Source organism: Salmo salar, chromosome ssa11 (assembly GCF_905237065.1).
Source record: "Salmo salar chromosome ssa11, Ssal_v3.1, whole genome shotgun sequence".
Classification (NCBI taxonomy): domain Eukaryota; kingdom Metazoa; phylum Chordata; class Actinopteri; order Salmoniformes; family Salmonidae; genus Salmo; species Salmo salar.
In genome coordinates this window covers 88,951,802-88,968,166 of record NC_059452.1, presented here as the reverse complement: position 1 = coordinate 88,968,166, position 16,365 = coordinate 88,951,802, and the positions used below count along the sequence as shown (strand labels likewise).

General features: G+C 44.6%; 1 protein-coding gene across 1 annotated transcript; it reads left to right on the top strand.

Moving 5' to 3' along the window:
* Positions 1-10,875: 10,875 nt before the first annotated feature.
* On the top strand, positions 10,876-15,742 carry LOC106563388 (procollagen C-endopeptidase enhancer 2). The gene is made up of 9 exons (XM_014128895.2): positions 10,876-11,148; positions 12,491-12,599; positions 12,699-12,957; positions 13,109-13,233; positions 13,431-13,567; positions 14,026-14,411; positions 14,505-14,582; positions 14,956-15,126; positions 15,279-15,742. The coding sequence occupies exons 1-9, from the start codon at positions 10,877-10,879 to the stop codon at positions 15,407-15,409; spliced, it is 1,668 nt and encodes a 555-aa protein (XP_013984370.2). The 5' UTR covers position 10,876; the 3' UTR covers positions 15,410-15,742.
* The last annotated feature ends 623 nt before the right edge of the window (positions 15,743-16,365 follow it).

Sequence of the window (16,365 nt, the reverse complement as noted above, 5' to 3'; positions counted from 1 at the left end):
CTGGGTTGTGCAACGTTTGCCCATTTATTATTTTCAAAATTCTTCAAGCTCTATCAAATTGGTTATTGATCATTGCTACACAACCATTTTCAGGTCACGCCATAGATTTTCAAATAGGCCACTCGTGAACATTCACTGTCTTCTTGGTATGCTACTCCAGTGTAGATTTGGCCTTGTGTTTTAGGTTATCGTCCTGCTAAAAGGTTAATTAATCTCCCAGTGTCTGGTGGAAAGTAGACGGAACCAGGTTTTCCTCTAGGATTTTTCTCTGTGCTTAGCTCCATTCTTTTTTTTTTATCCTGGAAAAACTCCCCAGTCCTTAACAATTACAAGCATACCCATAACATGATGCAGCCACCACTTTGCTTGAAAATATGGAGAGTAGTACTCAGTAATGTGTTGTATTGTATGTTTCCCCAAAATAACAATGTGTTTATGACAAAAAGTTAATTGTTTTGCAACAGGATCCATGTTGTAGACCAGTGGCCAGTGACAAAAAATATACATTTAATCCATTTGAATTTCAGGCTGTAACAAAACAAAATGTGATATTCTAAAATTGATTACATAAAAAATGTTCTTCATCAATCTTCACAGAATACCCCATAATGACAAAGCGAAAACAGGTTTTTAGACATTTTTGCAAATGTATTAAACATAAAAAACAGAAATACCTTATTTACATAATGATTCAGACACTTTGCTATGATAATTTAAATTAAGCTCAGGTGCATCCTGTTTCCATTGATCATCCTTGAGATGTTTCTACAACTGTGGTAAATTCAATTGATTGGACACTTTAATAAGGTCCCACAGTTGACAGTGAATGTCAGAGCAAAAACCAATCCATGAAGTCAAAGGAATTGTCCATAGAGATCCGAGGCAGGAATGTGTCGAGGCACAGATCTGGGGAAGGGTACCAAAAAATGTCTGTAGCATTGAAGGTCCACAAGAATACAGTAGCCTTCATCATTCTTAAATGGAAGATGTTTGGAACCACCGAGACTCTTCCTAGAGCTGGTCGCCCGGCCAAACTGAGCAATTGGTGGAGAAGGGCCTTGGTCAGGGAGGTGACCAAGAACCTGATGGTCACTGTGACAGCGCTCCAGAGTTCCTCTGTGGAGATAGGAGCACCTTCCAGAAGAACAACATCTCTGCAGCACTCCACCAATCAGGCTTTTATTGTAGAGTAGCCAGACGGAAGCCACTCCTCAGTAAAAGGGACATGACAGCCCGCTTGGAGTCTGCCAAAAGGCACCTAAAGGACTCTCAGACCATGAGAAACAAGATTGTCTGGTCTGAGGAAACAAAGATTGAACTCTTTGGCCTGAATGCCAAGCGTCACGTCTGGAGGAAAGTGACTGGGCGACTAGTCAAGATCGAGGGAACGATGAAATTAGCAATGTTCAGAAAGATCCTTTAGAGCGCTCAGGACCTCAGACTGGGGAGAAAGTTCACCTTCCAACAGGACAACGACCCTAAGCACACAGCCAAGACAATGCAGGAGTGGCTTCGGGACAAGTCTCTGAATGTCCCAGCCAGAGCTCGGACTTGAACCCCATCGAACATCTCTGGAGAAACCTGAAAATAGCTGTGCATCGACGCTCCCCATACAACCTGACAGAGTTTGAGAGGATCTGCAGAGAAGTACAGGTGTGCCAAGCTTGTAGTGTCATACCCAAGTAGACTCGAGGCTGTAATTGCTGCCAAAGGTGCTTCAACAAAGTACTGAGTAAAGGGTCTGAATACTAACATAAATGTGATACTTCAGTTATACATTTTTCATAAATTTACAAACTTTTTTTTTAAAGTATTTTTTGCTTTGTCATTTTGGGGTATTGTGTGTAGATTGATGAGAGAGAAAAATAATTTAATACCTTTTAGAATAAGGCTGTAATGTAACAAATTGTGGAAAAAGTCAAGGGATCTGAATACTTTCCGAATGCACTTTATATATACAGTTGAAGTCGGAAGTTTACATACACCTTAGCCAAATACATTTAAATTCCGTTTTTCACAATTCCTGACATTTAATCCTAGTAAAAATTGCCTGTCTTAGGTCAGTTAGGATCACCACTTTATTTTAAGAATGTGAAATGTCAGAATAATAGCAGAGAGAATTATTTATTTCATCACATTCCTAGTGGGTCAGAAGTTTACATACACTCAAATAGTATTTGGTAGTATTGCCTTTAAATTGTTTAACTTGGGTCAAACATTTCGGGTAGCCTTCCACAAGCTTCCCACAATAAATTGGGGGAATTTTGGCCCATTCCTCCTGACAGAGCTGGTGTAACTGAGTCAGGTTAGTAGGCCTCCTTGCTCGCACATGCTTTTTCAGTTCTGCCCACAAATGTTCTATAAGATTGAGGTCAGGGCTTTGTGAAGGCCACTCCAATACCTTGACTTTGTTGTCCTTAAGCCATTTTGCCACAACTTTGAAAGTATGCTTGGGGTCATTGTCCATTTGGAAGACCCATTTGCGACCAAGCTTTAACTTCCTGACTGATGTCTTGAGATGTTGCTTCAATATATCCACATCATTTTCCTACCTCATGATGCCATCTATTTTGTGAAGTGCACCAGTCCCTCCTTCAGCAAAGCACCCCCACAACATGATGCTGCCACTCCCGTGCTTTCATCTCTAGGAGACCGAATACATCTCCTTCCTGAGCAGTATGACGGCTGCGTGGTCCCATGGTGTTTATACTTGCGTACTATTGTTTGTACAGGTGAACGTGGTACATTCAGGCGTTTAGAAATTGCTCTCAAGGATGAACCAGACTTGTGGAGGTCTACTATTTTTTTCTGAGGTCTTTCTGATTTCTTTTGATTATCCCATGATGTCAAGCAAAGAGGCACTGAGTTTAAAGGTAGGCCTTGAAATACATCCACAGGTACACCTCCAATTGACTCAAATGATGTCAATGAGCCTATCAAAAACTTCTATTGCCATGACATCATTTTCTGGAATTTTCCAAACTGTTTAAAGGCACAGTCAACTTAGTGTATGTTAACTTCTGACCCACTGGAATTGTGATACAGTGAATTATAAGTGAAATAATCTGTCCGTAAACAATTGTTGGAAAAATTACTTGTGTTATGCACAAAACTATAGTTTGTTAACAAGAAAGATGTGGAGTGGTTGAAAAACGAGTTTTAATAACTCCAACCTAAGTGTATGTAAACTTCCGACTTCAATTGTATATATATATTTTGAGGTTTGTGACCCCGACTTTGAATACCACTGAAGTAGAGTATGGATTTCCCCATGAGACCTGAGTTGGCTGGAAACAAAAGAATTTGGTGAAGAATGTTGGGCAGAATGGTTGCTGGTTCGAATCCCCGAGCCAACTAGGTGAGAAATCTGTCAATGTGCCCTTGAGCAAAGCACTTAGCCCTAATTGCTTCTGGATAAGAGCGTCTGCTAAAATGTCAATATCTAACCATTTTGTATAAAAAATTCTGCGTCTCAAGTTCATTGCTCCCTCAGTGTCTATGATCCAAATCTAAACACAATACTTCCCAGAAGACATGTGGTGACCTGGCCTATTTACTGTTTATATCCATAATGTTCACCCACCTTCTCATAATTATGGACACCACACTGTCTACTTTAGTGTCCATTTACTGTTTCTCTTTGCCTTGGACATTTCTCTGAATAACCTGACGCACCCATTACTCCGTATTGTGGTAGTTTATTTCTTTACTATCAAATGAGGAGAGAAACTTATCACACAAGTCAGAGTTATACTAAATCTTTAATAATAAGAGCTTTGCAATAGCAATGGCATTTCGACGAATCACCGTTGCTGATGATCCCTTGAAAAAGCCCCAAGACAAAAGTACAAAGGTCTTTTATAGCCAAGATACACCCCTTTCAACCTACTTGACGAACAACAGATATATAGAATGGGTCACAAGGTGAGACTTTTTAAATGAGAAAGGAGTATCCCGTAACCAGATAGCATTCGCTATAAATTATCATTCAGTTTGGTTCCTAAGATGAGGTTCCAGGCCTCCCGGGTGGCGCAGTGCTAGCTGTGCCACCAGAGAGTCTGGGTTCGAGCCCAGGCTCTGTTGCAGCCGGCCGTGACCGGGAGGCCCATGGGGCGGCGCACAATTGGCCTAGCATCATCCGGGTTAGGGTGGGTTTGGCCGGCAGGGATATCCTTGTCTCATCGCGCACTAGCGACTCCTGTGGTGGGCCGGGCGCAGTGCACGCTGACCAGGTCGCTAGATGTACGGTGTTTCCTCCGACACATTGGCTTCCGGGTTGGATGCTCGCTGTGTTAAGAATCAGTGTGGCTTGGTTGGGTTGTGTTTCGGAGGACGCATGGCTCTCGACCTTCGCCTCTCCAGAGTCCGTGCGGGAGTTGTAGCGATGAGACAAGACTGTAACTACTAACAATTGGATACCACGAAATTGGGGAGAAAAAGGGGCAAAAAAACCCCAAAATGTGTGTATATATATATATATATATACACTGCTCAAAAAAATTAAGGGAACACTTAAACAACACATCCTAGATCTGAATGAAAGAAATAATCTTATTAAATACTTTTTTCTTTACATAGTTGAATGTGCTGACAACATAATCACACAAAAAGAATCAATGGAAATCCAATTTATCAACCCATGGAGGTCTGGATTTGGAGTCACACTCAAAATTAAAGTGGAAAACCACACTACAGGCTGATCCAACTTTGATGTAATGTCCTTAAAACAAGTCAAAATGAGGCTCAGTAGTGTGTGTGGCCTCCACGTGCCTGTATGACCTCCCTACAATGCCTGGGCATGCTCCTGATGAGGTGGTGGATGGTCTCCTGAGGGATCTCCTCCCAGACCTGGACTAAAGCATCCGCCAACTCCTGGACAGTCTGTGGTGCAACGTGGCGTTGGTGGATGGAGCGAGACATGATGTCCCAGATGTGCTCAATTGGATTCAGGTCTGGGGAACGGGCGGGCCAGTCCATAGCATCAATGCCTTCCTCTTGCAGGAACTGCTGACACACTCCAGCCACATGAGGTCTAGCATTGTCTTGCATTAGGAGGAACCCAGGGCCAACCGCACCAGCATATGGTCTCACAAGGGGTCTGAGGATCTCATCTCGGTACCTAATGGCAGTCAGGCTACCTCTGGCGAGCACATGGAGGGCTGTGCGGCCCCCCAAAGAAATGCCACCCCACACCATGACTGACCCACCGCCAAACCGGTCATGCTGGAGGATGTTGCAGGCAGCAGAACGTTCTCCACGGCGTCTCCAGACTCCGTCACGTCTGTCACATGTGCTCAGTGTGAACCTGCTTTCATCTGTGAAGAGCACAGGGCGCCAGTGGCGAATTTGCCAATCTTGGTGTTCTCTGGCAAATGCCAAACGTCCTGCACGGTGTTGGGCTGTAAGCACAACCTCCACCTGTGGACGTCGGGCCCTCATACCACCCTCATGGAGTCTGTTTCTGACCGTTTGAGCAGACACATGCACATTTGTGGCCTGCTGGAGGTCATTTTGCAGGGCTTTGGCAGTGCTCCTCCTGCTCCTCCTTGCACAAAGGCAGAGGTAGCGGTCCTGCTGCTGGGTTGTTGCCCTCCTACGGCCTCCTCCACGTCTCCTGATGTACTGGCCTGTCTCCTGGTAGCGCCTCCATGCTCTGGACACTACGCTGACAGACACAGCAAACCTTCTTGCCACAGCTCGCATTGATGTGCCATCCTGGATGAGCTGCACTACCTGAGCCACTTGTGTGGGTTGTAGACTCCGTCTCATGCTACCACTAGAGTGAAAGCACCGCCAGCATTCAAAAGTGACCAAAACATCAGCCAGGAAGCACTGAGAAGTGGTCTGTGGTCTCCACCTGCAGAACCACTCCTTTATTGGGGGTGTCTTGCTAATTGCCTATAATTTCCACCTGTTGTCTATTCCATTTGCACAACAGCATGTGAAATTTATTGTCAATCAGTGTTGCTTCCTAAGTGGACATTTTGATTTCACAGAAGTGTGATTGACTTGGAGTTACATTGTGTTGTTTGAGTGTTCCCTTTAATTTTTTGAGCAGTTATATATATATATATATATATATATATATATATATATATATATATATATATATAAAAGAGGTTCCGATCTCGTTCCTGGTACTCATAGAACAAAAACACCAACTCGACCAACGGCATAAATCAATTGTCAACTCCAGACACTACCACACACATCCCCCAAGGCCAAAGGAGGGAGTGACTGGCGCACAGACATTGTGGAAACCAGTAATTGGTTCCCCATTAATCACACCATCCCTTCACATGGTTTAAGAATAGGTAAAGACACATTCACATATGAAGACAATGTTCCCTCCTGTCCTCTTCCCTTTCTGATATTCTGCATAGCACCAGGGACATGTGAAAGACAAGCCTGACCTCTCCCCTCTTTGGGCCCCAGGTGACTGAGCCCCAGCTGAGGGAAGAAGTGCAACTGCCAACACCAGAGTCCAAAGGGATACATTCTAATAACAAGTATATCACATAAGCATATTATGCAGATAAGACATCTTAATTATCTATGTTACCCAACTAATTCTGATTCATCCACCACAGTATGCTTTGGATATTTTTACATCTTTATTGCAAGAGTAAATATTTGTGAGGGATTTTATATTCTTTCTGTGTGTGTGCATGTAGTGGACACTGATCTTTTTTAAGCAGGAGTGAATGCTTTGGAGTGAAACCACCAGGAGAGAGAAGAGATTCGGATTTCTTAAATTCTAGCTTTTTTTGTACTTTTGGGATTATATGTGTATTGTTATCGTATTGCTAGATATTACTGCACTGTTAGAACTAGAAACACAAGTATTTCGCTGCACTGTCACGTCCTGACCATAGAAATATGCTATTTTCTATGGTAGAGTAGGTCAGGGCGTGACAGTTTTTCTTCTTCTATGTTTTCTATTTCTATGTTCAGGTTCTAGTTTTGTATTTCTATGTCGGGGTTTTGTTTGGGATGATCTCCAATTAGAGGCAGCTGGTCCTCGTTATCTCTAATTGGAGATCATACTTAAGTAGAGGTTTTTTCCACCTCAGTTTGTGGGAGATTATCTTTGAGTCAGTGTATGTTTCACCTCTGCGTCACGGTTTGTTGTTTTTGTCATTCAGTTTATTTATGTATTGCATAGTTTCACAGTGTAAATAAAATGTGGAACGACACACACGCTGCACTTTGGTCCGCTTCTCCTTTTGACAACCGTGACAGAATCTCCCACCACAAAAGGAGGAGCCCAGGAGGAGCAGGGATCCTGGGCCCGGGAGAGGAAAGAGTGGAGGACGTCCTGAACCTGGGAGGAGGAAATGGCAGGGGACAAGACCCTGCCGTGGAAGCAGGTGGAGACAGCGAGGGAGGAAGGGCAACGTTACGAGGAACTAGCATGGAAATGACGGAAGCACGAGAGGCACCCCCCCCAAAGAAAATGGGGGGGGGCACACGGGGAGATTGGCAGTGTCAGGGTGGAGACCTGAGCCAACTCCCCGTGCTTACCGTGGGGAGTGAGTGACGAAGCAAGCACCATGTTATGCGGTGACGCGCACTGTGTCGCCAGTGTGCATTCACAGGCCTGTGCGATCTGTGCCTGTGCTCCGCATTTGTCGAGCTAGGTTGAGCATCCAGCCAGAACGGGTTGTGCCAGCTCTACGCTCGAGACCTCCGGTGCACCTCCACGGCCCAGTATATCCTGTGCCTGCCCCACGTACCCGGCCTTCAGTGAGTCTATTCAGCCTGGTACGCCCTGAGGTGCGTGTTACTAGTCTGGCGCCACCTGTGCCAGCCCCATGCATCAGGCTTCCAGTGCGCCTGCCCAGTCCAGGGTGTCCTGTTCCTACTCGCCCTGAGGTGCATGTTACTAGTCTGGCGCCACCTGTGCCAGCCCCACGCATCAGGCCTCCAGTGCGTATTCCCAGTCTGGAGCTTCCGGCGACAGTTCCCAGTCCGGACCCTCCTGAGACGGCCCCCAGTCCGGACCCTCCTGAGACGGCCCGCAGTCCGGTTCCTCCGACGACGATCCACGGTCCGGTGGCACAGAAGCAGAGGGATCAGCGGGCGGAGCGGGGGTTACGCCCCCGGAGCGTAACCTCTGTGGGAGGATCCGCGGGATGAGAAGGTTATGTGTACTGCACCAGAGCCGCCATAGACAGTAGTTACCCACCCTGCCCTCCCTTTTTTTATCTCTTTTTTTTTTATTTTATTTTTTTTAGGTGCGGTCGGAGTCCGCCCCTTTGGGGGGGTACTGTCACGTCCTGGCCATAGAAAGATGTTATTTTCTATGGTAGAGTAGGTCAGGGTGTGACAGGGTTTTTTCCCCCTATGTTTTCTATTTCTATGTTCAGGTTCTAGTTTTGTATTTCTATGTTGGGGTTTTGTTTTGGATGATCTCCAATTAGAGGCAGCTGGTCCTTGTCTCTAATTGGAGATCATACTTAAGTAGGTTTTTTTTTCCACCTGGGTTTGTGGGAGATTATCTTTGAGTCAGTGTATGTTTCACCTCTGCGTCACGGTTTGTTGTTTTTGTCATTCAGTTTATTTATGTATTGCATAGTTTCAGTGTAAATAAAATGTGGAACGACACACACGCTGCACTTTGGTCCGCTTCTCCTTTCGACAACCGTGACATGCACCTGCGATAACATCTGCAAATATGTGTACACGACCAGTAAACTTTGATTTGATTTATGATTCTTCTGGGAACAGCAGTTGCAGTTTGTCACCCTCCTCACTCATTCTTCATGGAAGGCTGTTGTCACTCCATTTCATGCATCTCTCTCTATCGTTCCTTGACGCATCTCTTATTGAATATACTTTTTTCCCCCCAATTAGTTCCAGAGATTTTTGAGTGTGCAGGGAGGATTGAAATAAACATGACTCAATCTACATCATAAATACTTGGCACTGTTGAGTATCCCTTGGTTTTAAGTGCCACTACAACCATCTCATTCTCCCACCCTCTTCGTTCCATCGCCTCAGTTCATGTCTTGTTCTCTGCTCCAAGAACCTTTCTTTCCATCCAGCCCTCGCTCTCCCACCACAGACCGATAATGCCCCATTGCAGGGATGTGTGTCTATCATGATGGACTGTTCTGGAATCCTGGCAGAGACAGAGGTCTACACCCATGGACTCCAGCCAGGTGTTAGGGTTACTCATACTCCTACAGTCCAGCAGCCCTTAAACACAGACACCATCCGCCCCCCAAGCGGACTCACTCTGCAAGTCACCACATTCCTGCGCTCTCTGACTCTCAGAGGAGGCTGGTGGGAGGAACTATAGGAGGACGGGCTCATTATAATGGCTTGAATGGAATAAATGGAATGGTGTCCAACATGTGGTTTCCATATGTTTGTGTTTGAGACTCTTCCATTTATTCCATTCCAGCCATTACAATGAGCTCCTCCCACTTGCCTCCACTGCTGCCTCACATGCAGATGTAGTATCTTAATTTGAGCCAGTTTGCATCAGCAGGAAAATAATCCTGCGGCAACAGGAAATTTGAATTTTTGTGAATTACAATTAACTGACTTTTTTTTTGTAGGGGTTGATACATTTTTCATTTGGGCAAATCAAGTCTGACATTTTAAAGTGGAAATTAAACTTTAAAAGCCTTTTTAAACCTTTAATACGCTACAAATGAGCATTTCCTGTAGTGTAGGAAAATTCTCAGCAACAAAAGAGGTGTCAAATTAAGCTCCTACATCTGCACAAAATTCAGCAGACACTGACTTGGGAGTCCAAGGCAAGCTAATGAGCCGCCGTTCCATAGCATTGTTGATAAGAGGGCACATCATAACATAATTACAGAACCATAACATTTCAAGCAGACCCCTGGCTCTAGCTAGCTTATATAAATCCATCAGTAAGTCATGAATCCATGTTAAAATGAGAGACCATCTGTCTATGACTAGGGGATGTGAATGTATAGACATATGTCAATGCCCCTCTGGGCTCCCCTGGGCTTTGATCATGGTTATACTGCTCTGTCCCCCTGAATGAGGCTGTTTTTATCATCTGTATGAAACTGCATTCCCTCTACAGGCCCCAGCCGAGCGATGTGGGTTCAAGGGCCATCATGGAAAACACTCCCCCAGCCCTCTCTGGAGTGTTGTGCCCTATCTCGTTGCATTGTGGGGGCAGATAAAGCCCCTCTAACTGGGAGTCTGTGTGTATGTGGAGCTCTAGGGGGCTGCAGATACTGGGTGTAGCTTTACATTCTTCCGACTTTGGAATGTTGCTTAGATAAAGCTGTTCTAATGGTCAATGATATTCATGAATATCAAAAATGTCATGAATTTGAAAAAGAACCATTGATCTAATTACATCAGTCAAGGTACATTCTTAGAAGAAAAAGTGCTATCTAGAACCTAAAAGGGTTATTTGGCTGTCCCCATAGGAGAACCCTTTGATGAACCCTTTTTGGTTCCAGATAGAACCATTTTGGTTCCAGGTAGAATCTTTTCCACAGATGGTTCTACATGGAATCCAAAATGGTTCTACCTGGAACCAAAAAGGGTTCTAACTGTAACCGAAAGGGTTCTCCTATGGGGACAGTGGAAGAACCCTTTTGGAACCATTTTTTCTAAGAGTGTAGTGGTCACTGGTCAGATGGCCGTACTGGAATGTAAAGAGAAGTGACCTTGGTTGTAAAGGTGCAGTTCTTTATGCCTTTGAATAAATCCATTGCACAAACATTTGCCCAGCCATTGTGGGAAGTTAGTCTCTGTTGCTCTCTTTTAGTTCTCTCTTTCCTTTGAGCCCCCCCCCTGTTACATTGAGGCAAATGTTAACATTGAGACAGCATCTGGTTCTAATTAAACACTCCCCTCCCCCTTGCGTTGTCTCCCCGTCATGACTCCTTCTAGTTCCTTCTACCCTCTTAGCATCTCTCTATTTCTCTCTATTTCTCTCTCTCTCTCTCTTCCTGTGGCTCCCTCCCCACGCCCTCCATCTCTCCCCACTCTTTGCTCCCGTCTCTTTCTTCTGGTTTGCCCTCTTACTGTGTCTGCTTTCGGCATCATGAAGTGTGAGGATTGTATCTGGGGTCTTTCTGTTCTCCTGGCTCTCTGTTTAGGATGGGCACAAGGCCAGAGCCAGAGCCAACCAGGGACTAACTACACCAGGTAGGGAATATGGGTGTGTTAGGTTGTTGGTGTGTGTGTAATGTCTGTTTGCAAGAGGCTTTACAGTGATGGCTCCATTTGGGCAATATCCACAAGGGATGCACTTTACATTATATATATGGTTCACAATATACCATAGCCGTTTCTAGAGAGTGCACAGAGCACTTTTGTTAGTGTGCCATGTTTAGATTTCACGCAGTGTGCTCGGAACTCCCTATCTGAGCTTCCTGCATGTGTATATTTGCTTGGGGGTATGGCAGTGTTGTTGTGGTTGTGACTGAATGGTCCATGATGTTGATGTGGTTGAGGTCCCCCAGATGTTAATGCTTTGGGGTCTGTCTGTATGTGCCTGTGTGGGGTTGGATCAGGACTGCTCTGACTGGACATCTAGGCTCTCATCAGCTGGCCGCTCTCTCTGCTGGGGTTCTGCATGTCTGAGCTCTGGAAAAGTTATTTGGTCCTCAGGTTGGAATAATGGTAATTGACTGGTTTTCTAAACAAGTGGCCAATGAGAACAACGTTTGTTTAGTTTCTTGTTGAGAATGTCTTTATTTAGCTTTTTTGACAGTCCATAAAAGGAATGACTTATTTTGCTTCAGCCCAGTTGATAAGACCCAGCTGTTAGAAGTGCACCCAGCAGCTCTGTCTCCTGTACAGACAGTCTCCAATGTGTCTGTCCCCATGACTTTCTGTGAAGCCTCTGGCATAAAATAATATATTTATCCATGAAAGTATTCTGGCAATAGGCTAGTTTTGGGATTTTTTTCCGTTGTATAAAGCAAGCTTTGTGTTATTTTGAAAAAGGAGTTTGGATTACATTTTGGAGCAGACTTGGACATGCCAGGGTTAGAAACTGGGACAAGCAGAAGGGAGAAATTAAAACACACATTTAAGGGGAGGTCTCCTTGAGGAAGCTCCAGTCAAGGACACCATAACCCCCACCAACTTAGTCCCCATCCTGTCAACCCCCACCCCCCCAGTCAAGGACACCATAACCCCCACTATCTTTGTCCAGTCCCCATCCTGTCTATACCCCCCCCACACCAATTCTCATGAAACCAGTGTGCCAAGGGGAAGCATTATCATTGGGGTGCCTCAGGGATTTAGAGATTTTCTGTTGAGGAAGTGAGTCACAATACTTGTACGTCAGGATGTGTGTGTGTGTGTATGATTGCCTGTCTGTGTGTGTGTTTGTGTGTGTGTGTGCGTGCGCATGTGTGTGCATGTGTGTGTGCACATGCACGAGAGTCACAAACTCAAGGTTAATGTATTATATACAGCATATGATAAACGCTGGCTAATGCTTACCACAACACTGGGTTCCCACCCTGCTCTCTCTCAGGCCTGTGTTTCACTGTGGAGGAGAAATGGCTGCAGACTCAGGCTTTGTGGGCAGTGAAGGATTTCCAAGCTACTACAAACCCAACAGCAAATGTACCTGGCGTATTACAGTGAGTCACTAGCCCTGCACTACATATCACTCCTCCATTACTCTGAATGTTGCCTACAGACTGACTTAAAGCCTTTTCTGCCCTCTCTCTGAACTCCAGGTCCCAGAAGGCAATGTGGTTATGCTCTCCTTCCGCATCTTCGACATGGAGGCCGACGCCATGTGTCGCTATGACTACCTGGATGTGTACAATGGCCACTCCAACATGGTGCAGAAACTGGGGAGGTTCTGTGGAACGTTCAGGCCGGGTGCTCTCATCTCCACCACCAACACCATGATGCTGGAGATGGTGTCTGACTCTGAGACTGGAGGGAGGGGCTTCCTTGCTTACTTCAATGGAGGAAAACCACATGTGGATGGTGAGCTTTACAGTATAACTTGGGCTCTTTTCTAAGGAACAACACCTTTCTAATTTCCCATGTCCATTAGCTCACTGTAACAAAGGCTAATACCAATGTCAAATCCTGTATTCACTTGATTATTTATTGATCTGGTTATGAATCATTTCAGATCACCAATTCTGTGGAGGCAAGATGACAAAAGCCCAGGGTGAAGTAAAAACACCCAACTGGCCTGAGAAGAATTACCCAGCAGGCATCAGCTGCTCCTGGCTCGTCACAGTAGAGCCTGACCAGGTCATTCCTTACCCATGATGCTCAGATTTTCATGCTCCTTATTCTGCATGGACTTCTGCAAATTATGCTGTCATTGTGTTGCACAAACCACAGAACTGAATGTGCACCTAAATGCATAAATATATTGGAGATTCAAGCAACATTCATAATGAGTAACGTTGTATTTGTCATTCTGCTTATTTCTGTCTGTGGGTTAGGTGATTGAGGTAAAGTTTGATAAGTTTGATTTGGAGTCAGACAGTTACTGCCGCTTTGACTATGTGGCCTTCTTCAACGGTGGAGAGAAAGATGACTCTCGACGCATTGGAAAGTACTGTGGAGATGTCAGCCCCCAGTGAGTGGTACAAGAATGTACTCTGTTTGTGTGTTTGTCTGACTTCATGTGTTTGCGCTTATATTATTTATCTGTGGTCTTAGTCTATGATGATAAACAGATGTTGGATCTTAATTTGATCACCCTGTTGCAGGAGAACTTTCCTTCAATGCAGTGAATTTGAGGTTTAAAAAGGCTTCTGAAGTTTATAATTTACCCTTTGAAATTTCAGACTTAATTTTAACTTAATTAATAAAAATGTATCAACCCCTACAAAAAATGTTTATTAGTTTTAATCCACATAAAATTTCACCTTTCCTGTTATTGCAGGATTATTTTCCTGCAGTAGAAACTGGCTAAAATTAAGATCCTACACCAGAATGTCTGTTTGTTTTTGGCATTTCCTTTAGCTGCGAGCATACATCTCACTGTACTCCACTCTGATCCAATCCTCCCCCTGTATCACTCTCCGCCCACAGAACCATTGTGACCAATGGGAACGTGCTCCTTGTGCAGTTTGTGTCTGACCTCAGCGTGACATCCGATGGCTTCATGGCCAGTTACACCAGCGTCCCCCGTGGATCCAGAACCCCCACAGTAGACAACACAGGATCAGGACCTCGTATAGAGTCAGTCCCCAGGAGGCCTGCAGTCAAACCCATCCTACCTGAGAGAACAGTTATCACAACCACCACCACCACCACCACCAAGCCACCCACTACAGAAAGATACCAGGCCCCCTCAACCCCACAGCCCAAGGAGCACACTGTCAAACCCAAACCAGTCAAACCAGTCAGGACCCGCCCACCCAATAAGCCAGGCTCAGACAGGACCAGAGTGACTAGACCAGAAGGAAAGAGACCAGGTAAGAGAAGCTGAAGCACTGGTTTAGCAAGAGCTGAGTTTATATAGACATAAGTTATAGACTATGTGTGTTAACAATGTTTATATTTTCTAGTTCCCCTGAACCCACTGTGTGCAAAGGAATGTAAGAGGGATGGAAACATCAAGAGCAGTTTCTGTGCCAGCGAATTTGGTGAGTTCCACTAGACAGCAGCATCATTGCGAAATAAAAAATATATTTTGTATGATTATTGGATAGAGAGAGGTGAAAGGTAGAAGAGAGAGAGAATGCTGACAGGGCAGTGGGTCAGATTTGAACCCATGCTGGCAGCAGTACATGGAACATGTGCTCCAGCAGGAGTAGCTTAGACCACTAGACCACTCCAGACTGCTGGATAGCCAAATTAATCAAGTTTAACAATTTGTACCATCATTACACAGCAATTCTGAGTTCACAGCAAGTTCATTGCATTTCTTAGGCAATTAAACACAGCAGTCACACCATAAACAGTACATAAACACAGCTACACCAGTGCACATCTAATCTATCTATCTCTCTCTTTCAGTGATCACGGGTAAGGTGACAGCGCTGACCCCTGGTCCTCAGGGCAGTGTCTATATCGGTGTGTCTCTCATCAAGGCCTACAAGGCTGGCCGGCTGACCATCACCCAGGCTGGAGAGAACATGTCTGTCAAACTGGTGTCAGCCTGCAAGAAGTGTCCTGTCATCCGCAGAGGTACCCTATTTTTCTTCCCAGTCAATCTGACTGGCATGTACAATATTTTGCACGCACAAATGCATACATACTGCTGACTTTCAATTCTGTTGTGTCATCATAGACAGTATTGTCGGATTGCCTAGTACATTTATTTTTAATCTATTTCTCAGGAATGCCCTACATCTTGATGGGCCATGTGGATGAGGATGGGCGTGGCACAATGGCTCCTGGGGCTTTCACTGCCCTATACAAGGCCCCATATCACAAACTGCTGACCAATATCAACAACCAACCATGCTAACCTCACACCACAGTCCACCAATCAGGGGCCAGGAAATTCAGTCTCATGCATGGATACCTTGACAACCAAGGTTATGGTGCCAAAAAATTATCCTTACCGAAACGGAATGGTCTTGTTTTTTCACTTAATGTTTGATGACACTAACTTAATTTCTGAAAACTCCTTTCATGGGTTTCTCACTGCTTCAGATTAAATGACAAGCATCACACAGCAACAGTTTTACCCACCTCATAATAGGGCTATATATGGTATTATTTTTGTAGTTTTATACACATGCAAATGTCAGGCCTTAAATGTGTAATTTATGTTTCTAAATAAAGGATTTATAACACATGGTGTTGGTTGTAAATATTTATTACATTGACTTTATATTATTTACAGCAACACAATGATGGTATGCCACCTAGTGGTCAGATTTACAATAGCGTAGACCTTCCAATGACAAAACAGGTGCCACCACCCTCTCAAAGAATTAGTATACACAGTTGCTTGCTACAATTCAGTAATTTAGGACTAGATTCAATCAGATCAAGCGTTAACTGACAATAGACACCTGCAAAGATGCGGTAAAGAGGTCAATGGAACGCAGACCGTAGGGGATAGAAGAAGGACCTCGAATTGGCACACATTAAACAGATCTGATCAAACAAAGTGGATATTCGTATAGATTGAAATACACTTATAAACAATAGTCTAATCTAGGCTAATTTTGCTGGGGGGTAATAAGGAGATTCGGGATCTTTCCCCGAACGCGTTTCCATGACAATTCCATTGTTTTGGTCGAGTTCCAAGACCTCTTTACCGCATCTATAATGGATATTTTGGCTGTGTTTTAGGTGGAACTGCATTGGAGCCTTCAAATCGGTGAGCAGATAATGTAATAATGTATAATGGCGCCGGAGGAGATGGCTGCCGTTTTACGGGCTCCTAACCAATTGTGTGTGTTTTTTCACGTT